A 17,599-nucleotide genomic window follows, 5' to 3' on the forward strand; every position below is an offset into this window, starting at 1 on the left:
ATCAAAACACTGACAGAATCCATGGATGGCAGGCTTTTGAGTGTCCTTGCAAAGAAAGGTGGCTATATTGGTCACTGATTTGTTTTTGAATGTCAGAAATGTATATTTGTGATTGTTGAGCTGTTATCTTGGTTTCCCTGGTGAAAATAAGTAATTGAAATGGGTATATATTTGTTTTTGTTAAGTTTCCTAATAATTATGCACAGTAATAATCACCTGCACACACAGATATCCTCCTAAAATAGCTAAAACTGAAAAAGCCCTGCTCCAACTTCCAAAAATATTCAGCTTTGATATTAATGAGTGTTTTGGGTTAATTAAGAGCATGGTTGTTGTTCAATAATAAAATGAATCCTCAAAAATAAAACTTGCCTAATATTTCTGCACTCCCTGTATACATAACAGTGTTTTCTCTTTGGCAACTACATTTGTTTTACTTTTTTTTTTTAAAATTAAGTGTCTTAACTTTGCATGTCAAAAACTGTTCGCTGCTGTTTGCAGTAGTTTTGCAGATTAGGCTGAACATTTTGAACCTGAGAGTAGTTTTGCTAAAGACTGACCAACAGAAGGTTGAGTCACTGTGTTGATAGTCTGTTTGGTGATGCTGTGTAAAGCCGTCTCTCTCTCTCTCCCTCTCACAAACTCTCTGTCCATCTGTCTTTCTGTCTCCCTCAGATGGAAAGTACCTGTCTTTCTGTCCATCAGACTGCGCGTCTCTGTTTTATAATGGCGTTCGTCGTTCTGGGGTTTACACCATTGTAATGTCTTCAGGCAGCACCCTGCCTGTCTACTGTGACATGGAGACCGAGGGTAAGACACACTGTGTTCTGCATGAACAATTAATTGATTTTAAATTGAAACTGCGATTTGAAACTATGCAATTATCAAATCAAAACTATATGTTAGGATATCCGTTATGCAGCACATTTGGCCCAAGGTTTAAACTGCCGAGTCCATGGTTTTACACATTCATGCCGTCTTTCTTGTTGTGAAGTTTGACCTTAAAACATTACATTACAAGTGACATTGCAATATCTTCTCAAAAAAAAAATCACAATTCATATTTTCCCTATATTGTACATCCCACTTCACTGGCTCACTGAGACTGAATTAAACAAAGCCATCATTCAGCAACTATTGGGCTTTTCCCATTTCAGTAACTGAACAATATTAATTACATGAAACAGGAGATCATTGCTGAACAAGCTGATTTCAACAGCAGAATCTACATAGATATCTATGGAAGTTGATTGTCGCAATACAAAAGTTAATCATGTTGACTTAAATTAAAACTTTGTGTCTGAACATGACCTTCAACCCCTGGCAAAAATTATGGAATCACTAGTCATGGAGGATGTTCATTCAGTTGTTTAATTCTGTACGAAAAAGCAGATCATAGACATGCCACAAAACTAAAGTCATTTAAAGCAACTTTCTGGTTTTAAGAAACACTAAAAGAAATCAAGAAAAAAAAAGTGGTAGTCAATAACAATTGCTTTTTTTAGATGAAGCAGAGGAAAAAATTATGGAATCATGAAAAACAAACAAACAAAAAACTACAACATACCACTAGTACTGTTGCACCACCTCTGGCTTTTATAACAGCTTGCAGTCTCTGAGGCATGGACTTAATGAGTGACAAACAATACTTTTCATCAATCTGACTCCAACTTTCTCTGATTGCTGTTGCCAGATCAGCTTTGCAGGTTGGAGCCTTGTCATGGACCATTTTCTTCCATTTCCACCACAGATTTTCAATTGGATTGAGATCTGGACTGTTTGCAGGCCATGACATTGACCTTATGTGTCTTTCTTCAAGGAAAGTTTTCACAGTTTTTGCTCTATGGCAAGATGTATTATCATCTTGTGAAATTATGTCATCACCCCCAAACATCCTTTCAATTGATGGAATAAGAAAAGTGTCCAAAATTTCAGTGTAAGCTTGTGCATTTATTGAAGATATAATAACTGTCATCTCCCCAGTGCCTTCACCTGACATGCAGCCCCATATCATCAATGACTGGAAATTTGCATGTTTTCTTCAGGCAGTTGTCTTCATAAATATCATTGGAACGGCACTAAACAAAAGCATCATCATCTTGCCCAATGCAGATTCGCGATTCATCACTGAATATGACTTTCATCCAGTCATCCACACTCCATGATTGATATTCCTTAGCCCATTGTAACCTTATTTTTTTCTGTTTAGGTGTTATTGATGGCTTTTGTTTAGCTTTTCTGGATGTAAATCCCATTTCCTTTAGGTGGTTTCTTACAGTTTGGTGACTCCAGTTTCTGCCCATTTGTTCCTCATTTGTTTTGCTGTGCATTTTCTGTTTTCAAGACATATTGCTTTAAGTTTTCTGTCTTGACACTTTGATGTCTTCCTTGGTCTACCAGTATGCTTGCCTTTTACAACCTTCCCATGTTGTTTGTACTTGGTCCAGATTTTAGACACAGCTGACTGTGAACAACCAGCATCTTTTGCAACAATCCGAGATGATTTACCTTCTTTAAGAAGATTGATAATCCTCTCCTTTGTTTCAACTGACATCTCTTGTGTTGGAGCCATGATTCATGTCAATCCACTTGGTGCAACAGCTCTCCAAGGTGTGAGCACTCCTATTTCACTGCAGACTAATGAGCCGATTTAATCTGATGCAGGTGTTAGTTTTGGAAATAGAAATTTACAGGGTGATTCCATAATTTTTTCCTCAGAATTGAGTGATTCCATAATTTTTTCCCTCTGCTTGATCTAAACAAGCAATTGTTACTGACTACCACAATTTTTTCTTGATTTTGTTTAGTGTTTCTTTAAGCCAGAAAGTTGCTATTTTAAATGACTTTAGTTTTGTGGCATGATCTGCTTTTTTCCTACAAAATTAAACAACTGAATGAACATCCTCTAAGACTGGTGATTCCACAATTTTTGACAGGGGTTGTATTTTTGTTTGTGTACGTGTGTATTCCAGGTGGGGGCTGGACGATGTTTCAGCGGCGGCACGATGGTTCTGTGAGTTTTAATCGCGGTTGGTCGGAGTACCACGAGGGTTTTGGTGAGCTGCGAGGAGAACACTGGCTGGGCAACCAACACCTCTACCTGCTGTCCAACCAGGGCTCCTACAGCCTCCGCATCGACATGCAGGACTGGGGCCACACCCACAAACACGCCCTGTACCACACCTTCAGGTAGACCACACAGGAATAGCCCAGAGGTGGCTGGAAAGGAGGCGATACACATCATTTTTGTCAAGGATCCAAATCAAGTGTCAAGAGTAGCTTTATCAAGGTGTTTCGTTTGACCACCTCTGCTTGAAATCCCACGGTTTAGGATGGAAATACTTTACAGTTTGTAACAGTGATTGTGATTTCTTCTCCTTAGGATAGAGGATGAGGAGAACCACTACCGCCTCCACGTGTCTGGTTTCAGCGGGACAGTGGAGGATTCGTTTGGTTGGTATCACGACCAGCAGGGTTTCAGCACTCCAGACACGGGCAACATCTGTGCCGAGATCAGCCATGCCGGCTGGTGGTTCCGCCAGTGTTTCTACGCCAACCTCAATGGCGTCTACTACAAGGTAGAACTGTCTGAGAATACACTACAAGACTGAGTTATGTACAAGAATGTGTCCATTAGGTGATGATCATGAATGAAAATATACAGTAAAATAGGACTTGAATGTGTTGGGAGGATTATCAGATGAATTTGTCATTTCATTCAAAATCATTATTCACTCTTAGGTTATGTTCATCGTGGGATGGGGGTCAGTATGTTTTTGCTCTAACCAGTCAGTGGCGAGTTTTTCTGGAAGAAATACAACAAATTGTTCAGCAGTTGAGCAGTCTGTACAGCTGCATGGACCTCCTCCCTGGTGCTGTTTGTTAGACTATGGCTCATGAAAGTAATCCCCAACTTTAATCCCACAACTCTCCCAAAGCTCTGACTGGCTCAGTTGATTAGTAAATTCAGAGTCAGCCTATTAAAGTTAAAACATGATTTAAACTTACCCTCCAACCCTTAGTTACCTAGTCTCCTTGTGCTGCAAAACACTCCTTTAAGTGCTCCTGCAACACTTACAATGCTTCCTGTAAGTTCTGTTCATGCTGACCCAATCATGTTTTCAGCATCCAGACGTGTTCATACTACTACAGTCGATGCATTCCCCCTTATATCAAACACAAAAAAAACGCACGGGAAAACAACAGCTGCTTACAGATTCTGCTGTAGCACCATATCAGTGAATATTCCTGAGGTGCGAACATAGTTCAGGATTTTGGTATAAATTAGGAGTTCCTATTGTCATTGTGCTTGTTGTACAGTACACATCGCACAGTAACAAATTCTGGCTGTTGCAGACTTGGGTGGATGACGAAATCTATGTCACACAGAAGCAGAAAACATGAATTGCCTTGTTAAGCATCATCTGTGATGAGCGCTGAATCTCCTTAAATGTGTCCAAACAGATACCCCTGAAACTTAAATGTAATTTTGGGGAGGAGGAAGCCGTCACAAGGAGCTAGATCTATTGAGTGGTGAAGCGTGACAGTGGTGTTGTTGTGGCCAAGAAGACCTGCGCATAATCACTGCATACAGCACACTGGAGCGCTCACATACCCAGTTCAGATGTTGTTCTCTCCAACGTTACAGTAGAACCCTGCACTGACAGTCTGATCCTGAAAGATTAATTCATGGCGCACAACCACATGAATGTTGAAGAACCAGCATGGTCCTGGTGCTCCTGACGTGAAGTGTCTCATTCAGTTTTGGGAAACTGCTTCCACTGTGAGAACTGTTGTTTCTTCTCCTGATGGTAGCTGCAGACCCTCTTCTGGCCACCAGTAATGATCCTCTACATGAATGCTGGTTCATCCAGCTGCTGACTGTCCCAGAATATGACGTTTGGTTCAGTTTAAATTCCATGGAGAAAACCCAGATGCTCACATACCAGCAGTAACAAAAACACAAGTGTGGATGTTGATAGTGTGATGCTAAGTGACCTGACTCACGGTAGTTACTGCTTGCGCATGTATTAATGTTGAAATTGTGTGTTTCCACCAGGGGGGGCGCTACTCTCTGAAGGCCCAGAACCTGCTGGGGCCAGATGGCATCGTTTGGTTCTCTTGGAAGGATTCAGACTTCTACTCTCTGAAGGCGGTGACCATGATGATACGACCACGCAACTTCAGACCACGCCTGTCGCCATAGTGATGGAGCCTTGTCAAAGACTCTAAAGGCTGCCAGAAGTACTTACTACAGCAACGAGTTTGTATTGCTCCGCTGCTGCAAATAGTCCCCCACAAATGCATCGTTTCCTCCTGTATGAGTAACTCTTCTGAAAAACTGCAGTGACCAGCTGTTCTAAGAAATTACAAAGCATTTTTAAAATATCAATTATATAATTTTGACCCATTTATAGATATTTGTGTTCTTAGCAGGCAGTGGATGTGAGTAACTAAGCAGATTTAATCAAGTACTGGACTTAAGTACAATTTTAAGGTGCATGTACATGAGTATTTCCATTTAATGCTGCTGTCTATTGTACTTTACCTAACAGTTTTAGTTACTCTAAAGTTGCAGGTATCAACTTAGGACTCTTCCTTAAATACTTCAACTGTATTTTGCTGCTATGTACTTTTACTGAAGAAGGATTTTTCATATGCTGGACTTTTACTTGTAATGTGTATTTCTACATTGTGTTATTAGTCGTTTTATAGAAGTACAGGACTTTGACAGACAGGGAAGGATAGCCAGAAAGCACTGAAAGAACCACACATGGTTGGGTTGAGGAAATTTAAGAGCAAATACGCATTTAAAGCGGTCAAAAAGTCCAATACCTGAATAATACCTCATGTCACAGACAATATCCAGCAACCTACTATGCCCTTAAGTTGTTATTTTTACACCTTGGAATAATAAATAAATGATATGTCTTAATGAGTGAGCTTTAATGAGGTTTTCCCCCAATTTCATTTGTTAATGCAGCTTCTGGTTACAGCTTTGGTTTAATGGACAGACACAACATTAGAGGGAATTCAGTAAGTATTCTTTTACTACCACCAATGCAGGTAGTCCACCAATGAAAGGTGAGGATTTCAACGAGAGCGGATCAATTTGTACTATTTTTTTTCTGCAGGTGTTGGTTTAACTAAACACTACATGGTGCTCTAAGTATAAACACTGTTACTGCCTCAAACTAACAGGACGTACTGTACATCCTGCACAGTTGAGGTAAAACTCAGTCAGTTGTTTAACTTTTGTTGTTGTGCCTTATCAGTATATTCATAGTTTTGTAGATAAAATCAGATGTCTTTAGCAGTAATACGGGTTTCACGTATTTAACTACAAACACACAGTTTTTATCACACATGTATTTATTAGAACACTTACAGGAAGTAAGTGGTACATATACATGACTTCTCAAAGTCACTCAACTAAATCTGAAGAGTCAATGTGAATCCAGGCTGCACAGACAGGGGGTAATAAGAGGACAGAGGTCATACTGCTGCTGTGGTCGAGACAGTTTACCCTCAGGCTCTGGGAATCACCAAACCCCAGGAAAGGACAGGTGTTTATACGGGGCGCTCCCTGGCGCGGGTGACGAACTTCCACCACAGAGGGGGGAGGTCGCCCTCCTTGCGGGCAGGAGGAAGGTCTTCGGTCTTGGGGCCATCAGGTGGAGTCTCAGCCTCCAGCTGGGCGACCTGGAAGCACAAAGAAGGGGACAAAGATTGACTTCAATCCCAAAACAGTATAATTGCAGAAAAGTTAGGGAGTGTCTGTGCCTCTTCATGTCATTCTTCAAGACTTTCAACTTATTTACCATTAGTTTTAACCCTCTGAACCCCAAAACCAGCATTTGAAAGGCCGGCTATCTACATAAAATCACCAAAATGGCACCATTTATCAGCAAGAGAGTAAAAACAGAAAGAGGCGTTGGATTTTCAATTTTTCGACACGCTATTCTATATGAAATTTTAACCATATATAAGCGGCATCTGAGCGTTCTATGTACTTAACTACTGCACAACAAGTAATACATTTGTATGTACATACAAACCGTTAAGAGTGTTTTAAGTGCCGACCGGGATCCAGAGATCTAAAGTGTTTAAAGTAAGATATGGCTTTTGACATGGGGTGCATATTTGTCTGGCATAACCAGACAGGTTCACAGTTCAACAACTAAACTCTGGCGCCACCTGATGGATTTAACTGGTACCAACTGTTCCATTGTAAAAGAAAGATCATAGAAAAGGACGCATGTTGTGGTGGTATGTGAAACATTGTTGCAGTATGCAGTGCTGCCCACCTCTTTATCCCAGCTCTCCATTCTCAGTTTCTTCCACTGCTCCCTCTTGGAGAAGTAGTCAGGGTACATGGCCTTTTCTGAGGGGTGCCAGGTATCCAGCACCCATTCGTCGGCCTACAGGAACAAAGCAGAGCTCAGAACATAAACTTTTTGACAACAGTCCTTCAGCTACTATTTGTGATATGTCCTCAGAGTCAAATAGTAAATAAACTGTAGTATGTGGAGCCACCATTTTTCTCTTCTCAGTACTGGTAACATCAGTGGCCACTATGAAAAATGTTGTACATGTTGACTCGAGTTTTTTTCAATTTGTGGAAATTAGGTAATCAAAGAAATTCCATTTTTGCTTTTTCTGTATTCATTTATGTCATAACTGTGTCAAATTACAGAAAAGACATTTTTTAGTCCCCTCTACTTCTAGTCATGCTATTTCCATTGAGGTGCAGGAATTTATATTGCAGTAAAATATGAGTTCACAGTGAGGAAAAACGTGACATGATGACCAAAATATCCCTGGGATGTATGTGTGACAGAAAATTTAAAAAAAGAAAAATAATTCTATTTAAGCGTATTTAGGCAGAGTGAAGCTACTTTATTGTAGCATTGCAAAGCCACATTCAAAATCTTTTCTTTTTTTTTTGCTACAGAGAAAATCTTTTTTTAAATTTTTTTTTTTAAAATGTTGTTTTGAATTGTGCAAAGCTTTTTTCGTAATAATAATAATAAAAAAACTAACCACAAGAAAATTACATCTACGGATACATGATTTTATGGCCTCACCTTGTAGCAATCATATCTCTCATAGGAAGTCCCTCCAGGAGAGTCAGGGAAGATGTAGGGCTGGGAATGCTGGTCATCCCAGAACTCTTCTTCACCCAGCTTCAGCAACATGGTGGCCTTCACCATGTCCTTCTCATTCTTGTGTTCCTCAAAGCGAGCCCGCATTAAGCAGGCATAGAAGCGGTATCTTTCTCTATAAATGGAAAACACCACAACAGTTGCAATTTTTAAATCAGATGGACAATACATCTCCTGTAACTGCAAATACAGTACAACCATGAAAATCTCACACAGACAACAACATCACATGTAGTTAGAGCCACAACAAATGATTATGCTCATCGTTGAATAATCTGGGAATCTTTTTTCTGACTAATAGGTTAGTCGTTTGTTCTATAAAATAAAAGAGAATGTTGAAACATGTCAATTTTTAGTTTACTGTCATAGAGGAACAATATTCACATTTGCAAACCTGGAATCGGAGAACTTAGTCTTTTTTTTTTTTTTTTAAATAAACAGATGGTAATTAATTTAATAGCTCTACATGTAGTTTCTATCAGTTAATAGTTCAGTGTATAAATGATCAGAAATCGGTAGTAGTAAGCAAGCTCATACTCTTAACAACTTTGCTGTGCATTGTTATGTTTTCAAAACAGATTTTCACCATTTGGGATATTGAATTTAAAGGGGGGGTTCAGCAGTGAGGATATGACCGCTACCGCTACCTTGTCATTTTTTTGATGTTGAAAAATGTGTGTAGCTACGTTTTATGTTTATGTTCCTGTGAGAGAGTCAAGTTTAATATGTAGCTTATTCGCTGATTTAGACGTTAGCTGGAGCCATGTCAATATTTGCAATATGGCTAACTTCTGGCCAAAATGACACTTAAATTAAATTATCATAATTTAACAAAACAAAGGTTATATTCCTGCTTGAATGGCTGGTACATGAACAAAACACTGATAACAACCTTGCAATGGGACTGTGTGGAATGAGTGACCTGGCTAGCAGCGGCTAGCAGTTAGCTTAGCTCTTAGCACAGCAGCACAGCGAACAAACTGCACTTCAATAGCGACAACCAATACATTTCAACTATTCCGCCCCGCGCTTAAACAAACAAAAGTATTCTTACCTAAAAATGCACCAGGACTCGAGGTGTCTCAGTGATCTCTTGTACAACCGCAGCACTTTCTGCTGGTGAGTGAGATAGGCTGCCATTTTCGCCGTCTCCTGTCACCTTCCCGTCCAGCGGCGCGGAGGATTCTGGGACTTTTGTGGCGTTGGGACGTCATGTACCGTAAATGCTAACACAACGCGCAAATATATTTTATAACTTTCCAGTCAAAACATGTTTGCAATTATTAAAAGTGTTGAAATAATTAGCTACAATCAAATTCGCTTTGATTTGTCTATAATATTTGGTAAAATGAAAGGCGTAGCCACAACAAAGCTATTTCAGTAACGTGGTTCCCATCTGCTATAATCATTACGGTATTGTAACATTATGGTATTGGCGAGAGCCGCATGTGTGGTTCTTTTTAGAAACATTAACACCATGGCACAGCACAGATTCATTGGTAAGATACCTGGATTTTATAGCTACATAAAGATAGCAAGAAAGTAGAGGACATGAACTGTTACTGTTGGCTGTTGTGTCTTGTAAACAGATCAGTCTGCATGTTTCGTTAGCGTGGGAGCTAATGAGTTAGCCCAGTTGAAAATGACAACACAGCATTCCCAGAGGTTTGCAGCTGTGCAGGGAAGCATTACAGCAGGTCACCACTCCTAAACACAAATTGTACTACACTACAGCTATAGAGGGATCACAAAACGTTTCTCTGACACCAGTGCAACATCAGAGACAAGTCATTTTTCCTTCTTAACTTGCTTCAAAGACATATAAATCATATTCTCAAGCCTCTCAATATGCTGTCATAGGGAGTCTTTGGACTTCTTGAGGTTTTCCATGTATACCTTTAATATTTAAAATTGTCAGCTAATGTCCATGATTCATAATATTGCAGGGGTCTAACCTTACAATTTATTTTAATCAGGTAAATTTATACTTCATGCATTTTAATTTATTTAACCTTAATGTAACCAAGTAAATTCACATTATAAATCACATTGTTAAGTCTTAACCTTCATCTTTCAACTTGTGAGGTACATTTGTGATACCAGTCTTATCACTCTACTGGAAAACACTTAAGTTCCGTGCTTATAGTTTCAAAGAGCTATATAAGTAATAGTGACTTGATTTGACATGATCGATTTATGTGTGCACAGTTTCCCTTCTGAGGATTTAATTCTATAAGTCATGCTCTTCCAGTTTGATTCATCTTTAAAGTTGTGAAAGACTGTTTAAATTTTAGTTGAAAGTAATAGAAAATGGTGCTGGATGAAATTATAATAACATATATCTTGTAATAATAGGTATATTTGCTGAACTTTCCGAAGAAAGAATTTAACTGAGAGTGTTTCTGAAGATGTAGAACATGAACTGTAGAAGGGTCTCCTTTTCACCTTATGGATTTCGTTTCAAACAAGGCTTAATAACTACGGCTTGAAAATTTACAAAAAGCACATTCAGCAAACTGATATATCTTCCACGTGTTCAAGAAGTAATACAGAAATAATATATTCTTTGATTGTGAAATATCCCAAAAGCATTGGACACATCTGAACTGCTCTTTTAACCTGAAGGAGATAATCAGTTACTATGATCATCCAAATTGGGTTTTTGAATATATGAATAATTTCGTGATTCTGTATACACATTTTTTGAATTTACATACAGAAATCAAGGTAGACAATATGATTTTCTAAGTGTATTGACATTGTATCTACAGAATCAATCACCACAGAATGTATTGTACCATCTTCATATACCACTTTATTTACTACTGTACTAATACCACAATATTGTATCACAAGAGATACAACTTCTGTCTCTTGGTGACATATTGCAGTACTGATAAATTCCCACCTTTGTACGGCCAGATATTGGTGTGAACCTGACAGATCCCATGTTCAGAGGTCTCTACAGAGGGAAGCAGAAACATGACGGTGAGCATCTCTGTTATTTAGACTTGTGAATTGTTGAGATGAAGCTCATCTGAGTCCTGTGTTTTCCTGACAGATGACTTCAGCCAGATCATCGACAGAGCTCTACAGGTCGGAGTCGAAAAGGTAATGCTATGTGTTTGTCACTTTGATGTAAATGAATGTATTGTGGCAGTGATGTTTGCCTGTTGGTGCGTGCTGACTGAGGCATTGTTTTTACAAACTAGTCAGCAGTCTACTGTGAAGATGCTGTTTTTCCCTGAACCGCTCTTGCCCAGTTATGATACTTGCTCTGCTACATGTGCTGCCCACAGTGTTAAGACTGTTGTAAACGCTGGAATTGGAGACGCTCTACTGGACTAACTGTGCAAAACAAAGAAAAAATTGTTATCAGGCAACATATGTGCTGATACCAATATACCCGTGATAGGCCATTTTTGGCCAATACTATCAGCCAATCAATAAACTACTTAGGCCTATGACTAATTGATTATTTGAGCTGCCGCGATTAGGCTTTTTAAATTTCAGTTTGTTCTGACAGGTGTTTTTCTTCCATCATCCTGAGAGGTTAAATCCTTCATAAATTCCTGACAGCCACTGAACAGATTAATTTTTTTTTTTCAGGTCAGACACTCATGTTCCCCTTGCAGTGAACTGTAACAACTTTAGTGATCCTCTTACTTGAAAATTTATTGCCATCATCAGATCAAAGTTTTAATTGTGATCAGTTTTATGACTGAATACCACAATGCAGAAGTAATACCATTCCATCAGCCTCAGCTGTACGTTATGTGTGTAGCTAACCAGCAAATGTTTCTGTGCTAATCCTCATCATAGACATTATACCTGCTAAATGTCAGTATGTTAGCTTTGTCTCTGTGAGCATGTTAGCATGCTGATGTTAACTGTTAGCAAACTGTTTAGCCTCGTAGATCTACTTGTACTATGGCTGTAGACTCTGTTTTTGTTACCTGAAAAAAGTCATTTTAAATCTGGTTGGTGTAATTGATGTGATTCCTGTTGGTTCTGTTGCAGTTCATGATCACAGGAGGAAACCTTGAAGACAGCAAGGAAGCTCTGAAACTAGCAGAGACCAGAGGTGATGACTACAACATGTGTAGCTGATTGGCATGAAGAGTTATATATGTGTGATGCTATTTTGCATTGTTCTGTTTGTTTATTTCTAAGCAGCCAAACATCCCTAAAGCTTTCCCCAGTGTTGTGTTTTGTACATTTATAAATATAGAAAGGGTGCCTTCCTTTATTCCAGATGAGTTCTACTGCACGGTCGGCTGCCATCCCACCCGCTGCCGTGAGTTTGAGCAGAATGGAGAAACTGAGTACTTCTCGGGGCTGAGGGAGCTGGCAGCAGCGCACAGAGGGAAGGTGGTGGCCGTCGGAGAGTGTGGATTAGGTGTGTAGATACAACAGTTCTGCAGTGATCAACGTGTAAAGAAAATCTTTTTCAGTCTTCTGAACTCCAAGCAGCTTCTAGGCCTTTTTGCTCCTGGGCTCATTTTTCACTGCACCGCTTTGGGAAAAGTACAGCCATGGCTACAAGTAGAGAGAACAGAAAAATGTCTACTGTGCAGTATGACACAGTTATAATGCCATAAATCATTAATCAAGTCAAAGCTGAATTTCTTTAAATTATATATTTTACAAAAAAAATTCCAAAACATGAAATCAAGTGCCCACAGGTGTTACCGGTACTGGAAAAAATAGTGACTGTACATACTATACTATATAAACTTACATTTTTAAATTTGTTTTCATACTTTGCTCCTATTTGCTGATGATTGGGGATTTCTTTGAACACAATATGCCTTTCAAACCTGCTGGTGGATCATTGGGCTCAGGGGGTTAAACTCCTAACACTGAGAATGTTTCCTGACTTAGGTTTATACATTCTATGTTTAGTGAGTTGCTGATCATTTGATGTCTTTTCTTCTTGTTCCAGATTTTGACAGGTTGGAATTTTGCCCAAAAGAGACTCAGCTCAAGTAAGTTCATGTGTCTCTTTTGAGTATTCTAACCTGCAGTAACTGATTTTTTTTTTTCTCCTTGAGGGCACTGAAACAAGTTGTGAACATAACACTGACTCACCCTTTAAGTTCTGTTAGCCAACACCTGGTAACAAATAGATACTTACCAACCTGACAAAGGTACAAGCCAACACAAGTTGGTGTGTTTTTTTACTGAAATAAAGGCCTTTTAATTTTTAAATCCACCCTGAATGCCTGGATTAGGATTTTTAATGCCATTTTTTAGGCTATAATTCCTCCTCCCTTTATCATAGATCCCAACCACCCATTTGGATTTTTAATTCTCTTTTCTCTCCCTCGCTTTGTTTCTGTCTGGTTTGTTGCAGATACTTTGAGAAGCAGTTTGACCTGGCGGAGGAGACCAAGCTGCCCATGTTCCTCCACTGCAGAAACTCTCATCAGGAGTTCATCGGTAAGTTTGTGCAACAAAGACTTGGTCTGCTGTGTAAGGGATATTTTTTTTAACGTATTTTACTGTTTCTGTGTTTTGACAGACATCATGAAGAGAAACCGAGACCGATGTGTTGGTGGAGTGGTGAGCACATTTGTTTATTTAGAATTGCCTTTGTGATAGAACATGCTTTACCATTTTGTATTAAAAAAAAGAATTAAAGTGCAACATTATTCAAAACCTACATATTGCTGGATTATAGAAAAAGCAAGAGTAAGCTCCATTTCGAAAGCATGCAAGGGTTCATCGAATTGTTCAGAAACTGTTTGATGCATGGACACTATCAACAGCACCTTGGTGACAGACATTTTTCTTTACTTTTAGCCACGAAGGTGCTGTTTCTATGAGGTTCAAGACTTTATAATGCAATGAAAAAAGAGCCAATAGTGAGGAAACATGTGACAGGAGCAAAAATTGCCTCAAAACTGACTGGGGTTCAGAAGACTTAACTAAATATACCATCATGAATCTAAAAGCCTGATCTTCAATTATTAAATAGTCTTTTGTACAACACTGCTTTAACCTTTGAAAGACCAGTCAGTAGATGGATTAAAGCAGCTATAAATACCCTAAAAATGGAGAGCAGAAATCAGATCGGAATGCAGCTGAGTACCTTTAATTTCTTTCTCTCAGGTGCACTCTTTTGACGGAACGCCTGAAGACGCTGCTGCTCTCATTGAGATGGACCTCTACATTGGAATAAATGGATGGTGAGATGATTTTAAAAGTAGATGTGAGGTTTTTACCACTGAAGTAGGGATGTCTCGATTAAACAATTACTAACTAATCAGTATGAGCATGAACCTAAGCCTTTGTTTACGTTAGCTGAAAAATGTTCTTAATAAATGCAGAATTTTCAGTCGGTAATTGATTAATTCTTCGGACTAACTGAGTGCACTGGACAGTTTTCCTGTGCTGTCATGGCAGTTTCAAGCCACAGGCTGAAAAGGTGGTTATTACACATGTTACTTGGAAATGGGAATGCTATCCTTATTGATCATAGCTTGATACAACATGTGCGCCAGCCCTGTGTCATTTAATCTCACAGAACACTTTGTCGTGGTGCCCCTTAACTAGCCAAACCTCCAATCTGAACTCTGCTTGCCAACATGAAACTACCTGCCTCCTCCGGTCACTACGGTGTTAAACTGATACTATAGACACTACAGCAAGTCTACAGTACTCAAAGTGTGTATTGTCTAAGAAGTGGTATTGAGTATCGGCAGACACTAAATATTAAACAGACTTTGATTGGATCAGGAGCACAAAAAGTTGATCAGGTTATCCCTTTTCTGAACCCAAAGATGTAGCCTGAATCACATCCAGGCTTATTTCCATGTCAGGTCTAAATGTTTCTTGCTACTTGTGTCTATTAGATCAGTTTGATCTTTTTTGAACAGATAATCAAGTCACAACAAATTATTGGCTTGAACCTTTTGAATTAATTTAGAATTGTTTCACAGATGCAAGAAATGACGACTGTACTAAAGCACTTGGATTCAGTCAGTTTAGCCAAAAGAAAAAAGAAACGTGTGCATCTGGTATCACTTTCTAATAAACAACTTCATATGTCTGACACAATAAAAATAGCTGCAATCTATTGATTCTGGTGTGAGTGCATCTATGACACTGCCATTCTCTCTGAGCTGGATTAATGGCAGATACTGCATCAAAGTACAAATCTCTTCATATTTTACAGTCGCAGCTTATTCACTTTTGAACATCTGTGCGGCCATCTTTGACGATATCTGTTAACAATACTGCAACTTTTCAGTTCCTTGAAAACAGAAGCCAATATTGAAGCGATGAAGTCTATCCCCACTGAGAGGCTCATGATCGAAACAGGTGCGTTACAGACACTATTGTAACATATTTAAGTAAATGTGGCTCTGAGATTTAATAACAGTTTTATGGTGTTCCTGTGAAAGTGCTCGGAAATTATTGTTTTTTAATGTCAGATTTGTTTTTGTTCCATCGCTGAAGCTTGATCACCGTTGTGAAGCATCATTGTGACTTCATTGAGCCTCAAGTGTTTTCTGGACATTTTTTTTTCCTGTCACATTTTTACTCTCTATAAAGTCCTGCACCTTTATGAAAAACAACACGACCATGGCTGACAGTGACCCAGTTGCAATGCCATAAATCAACAAAACTAACTTGAGTTTCTTGATTTATATCACACAACTGACAAAAAAAAAAACTGAAATCAACTTTTACATATTTTTCCAACCTCTCACAGGTCTTACCAAAACTAGAAAAAAAATGCAGGCTCCACATGCTGTAGATATTTACAACTAGTTACATTTGTACATCCTGTGTAAACTTGGTGTTTTTCACACGTCACATTTCATCTCTGGAAAAATATTTCGCTGAAGTATCTTCTCACCACTTGCTCCTCTGTGTACTGTTTTTGAGCCATGCTGCATTTATTTTATCAATCCTGTTTGTTTTATTTTCCTCTCTGCCATTTCCTCTACGCTCTGTGAATACACTGCTTGCAGTTCACCTGAAAACTCTCAGAATTTTTGTCATGTGACCACCTGGCAGAGTTGAGTCACATGTGTCTTCTTAGTTGCACACCGAGGTGCGGAGTTTTTTTTTAATTTTATTTGATTTTTTAATTATTTTTTTTTCAATAAGACATAGTGATTTTGAAAAAATAAACTTGGGGATCTTACTTGACCGAACCATTAGTCACACACTGTATGTTCACATAGCACTGGAAAAATATAACGATTCTTTTTGTTTTTACAGCTACTGACTGATACATGGGGTCATTTTGGCATTTTTTTTTAAAGCTAACATGCCTTTGGAACCCACCGGCGGGTTTTGGTTGTCAAAGGCTTAATACCTTTGCGTTCTTTCCAGATGCTCCGTGGTGTGGCGTGAAGAACACTCATGCAGGCTCCAAACATGTTAAAACTACATTTCCCACAAAGAAGAAATGGGAGGCAGGACACTGTCTGAAGGACAGGAATGAGCCCTGTCACATCATGTGAGTAACTTTATGGACAAGCAAGAGAGTAAAAGCTGTGCACACATGATTTAAAATGCACCAAGCACTTAAATTAAAAAACCTAAGGTAAGCATTTTACTCTTTATCTCTTCCAGACAAGTTCTGGAGGTGATGGCAGCTGCGAGGGAAGAGGATGCACTGGAACTGGCCAACACAATCTACAACAACACCATCAAAGTCTTCTTCAGCTCGAGCTGATAACAGATGAGACTGACCGATATACCCTTAGTGTACTTAAATGTAAATGTGTCTGTTTGTGTGTATGACTGTTGGAATGATAGGTTCATGGGTGAAACTTTTTAATTTTGAAAAGTCAAACTACTTCCAATCTGTCTTATTCTGAAATAAATAAATAATAATAATAGAAAACATCTTCATGTTTTGGTTTTTTTTAATATGAAGCATTTTCTGTAATTTATATTCATGCAAATCACATTCCTTAAGTTCTTTGGACTGTTGACTACTGTTAAGACACTTAAGTTATGTAAAAAAAATATTGTTTAAGCAGTGTTTATCAGATTTAACGGGCGATTCTGGTGCCGTTTTTATGTCCAGGTGACCATTGAAATTGCGGATACAGCGCTTTAGAGTCCAGGTCAACCACCCAGAGTTTAGTGGCAAGACTTGCTAATGAGATCTTTAGCATAACTTGATAGAGCATAAATATTGGAGTTTATTAGAAGACACTGTTTGTTTCCCATAATTCCTCAAATTTGAGTTTGACTTTTTTGTTTATCTGTCCATTTTCTTCCACTTATGCTGAGTCGAGTCACGGTGGCAGCTGTCTAAGCAGGTCATTCAAGACATTTCTTTCTCCGGTGATGTTTCCAGTTCCTCATGGGGATCCTGAGGCTTTACGAAGCCAGATGACATATGTAGTCCCTCCAAAGAGACCTGGGTCTACCCTGGGGCTCTTCCCAGGTGGACATGCCTGGAA

At 38.9% G+C, this 17,599-nt stretch overlaps 3 protein-coding genes across 3 annotated transcripts; 2 read left to right on the top strand and 1 right to left on the bottom strand.

Annotated features, from left to right (window-relative positions):
• Positions 1–675: 675 nt before the first annotated feature.
• LOC103376259 (fibrinogen-like protein 1) lies at positions 676–5,206 on the top strand (the record flags this gene model as incomplete). Its single annotated transcript, XM_008306637.1, has 4 exons — positions 676–810; positions 2,973–3,189; positions 3,383–3,578; positions 5,060–5,206. Coding segments are annotated over 4 exons (695 nt in total), but the record flags the coding sequence as incomplete, so codon positions are not given.
• Positions 5,207–6,354: 1,148 nt separating this feature from the next.
• Positions 6,355–9,354, bottom strand: LOC103376256 (NADH dehydrogenase [ubiquinone] 1 beta subcomplex subunit 9-like). Its single transcript, XM_008306635.1, has 4 exons — positions 9,220–9,354; positions 8,088–8,280; positions 7,308–7,421; positions 6,355–6,702 (listed from the first exon to the last, which is right to left on the bottom strand). The coding sequence occupies exons 1-4, from the start codon at positions 9,303–9,305 to the stop codon at positions 6,571–6,573; spliced, it is 525 nt and encodes a 174-aa protein (XP_008304857.1). The 5' UTR covers positions 9,306–9,354; the 3' UTR covers positions 6,355–6,570.
• Positions 9,355–9,590: 236 nt separating this feature from the next.
• Positions 9,591–17,031, top strand: tatdn1 (TatD DNase domain containing 1). Its single transcript, XM_008306636.1, has 12 exons — positions 9,591–9,664; positions 11,088–11,153; positions 11,227–11,276; positions 12,186–12,249; positions 12,421–12,564; positions 13,111–13,153; positions 13,522–13,607; positions 13,690–13,730; positions 14,280–14,356; positions 15,421–15,491; positions 16,515–16,641; positions 16,758–17,031. The coding sequence occupies exons 1-12, from the start codon at positions 9,592–9,594 to the stop codon at positions 16,858–16,860; spliced, it is 945 nt and encodes a 314-aa protein (XP_008304858.1). The 5' UTR covers position 9,591; the 3' UTR covers positions 16,861–17,031.
• Positions 17,032–17,599: the final 568 nt, after the last annotated feature.

This window comes from Stegastes partitus, unplaced genomic scaffold, assembly GCF_000690725.1.
Source record: "Stegastes partitus isolate 25-593 unplaced genomic scaffold, Stegastes_partitus-1.0.2 Scaffold3741, whole genome shotgun sequence".
NCBI classification, from domain to species: domain Eukaryota; kingdom Metazoa; phylum Chordata; class Actinopteri; family Pomacentridae; genus Stegastes; species Stegastes partitus.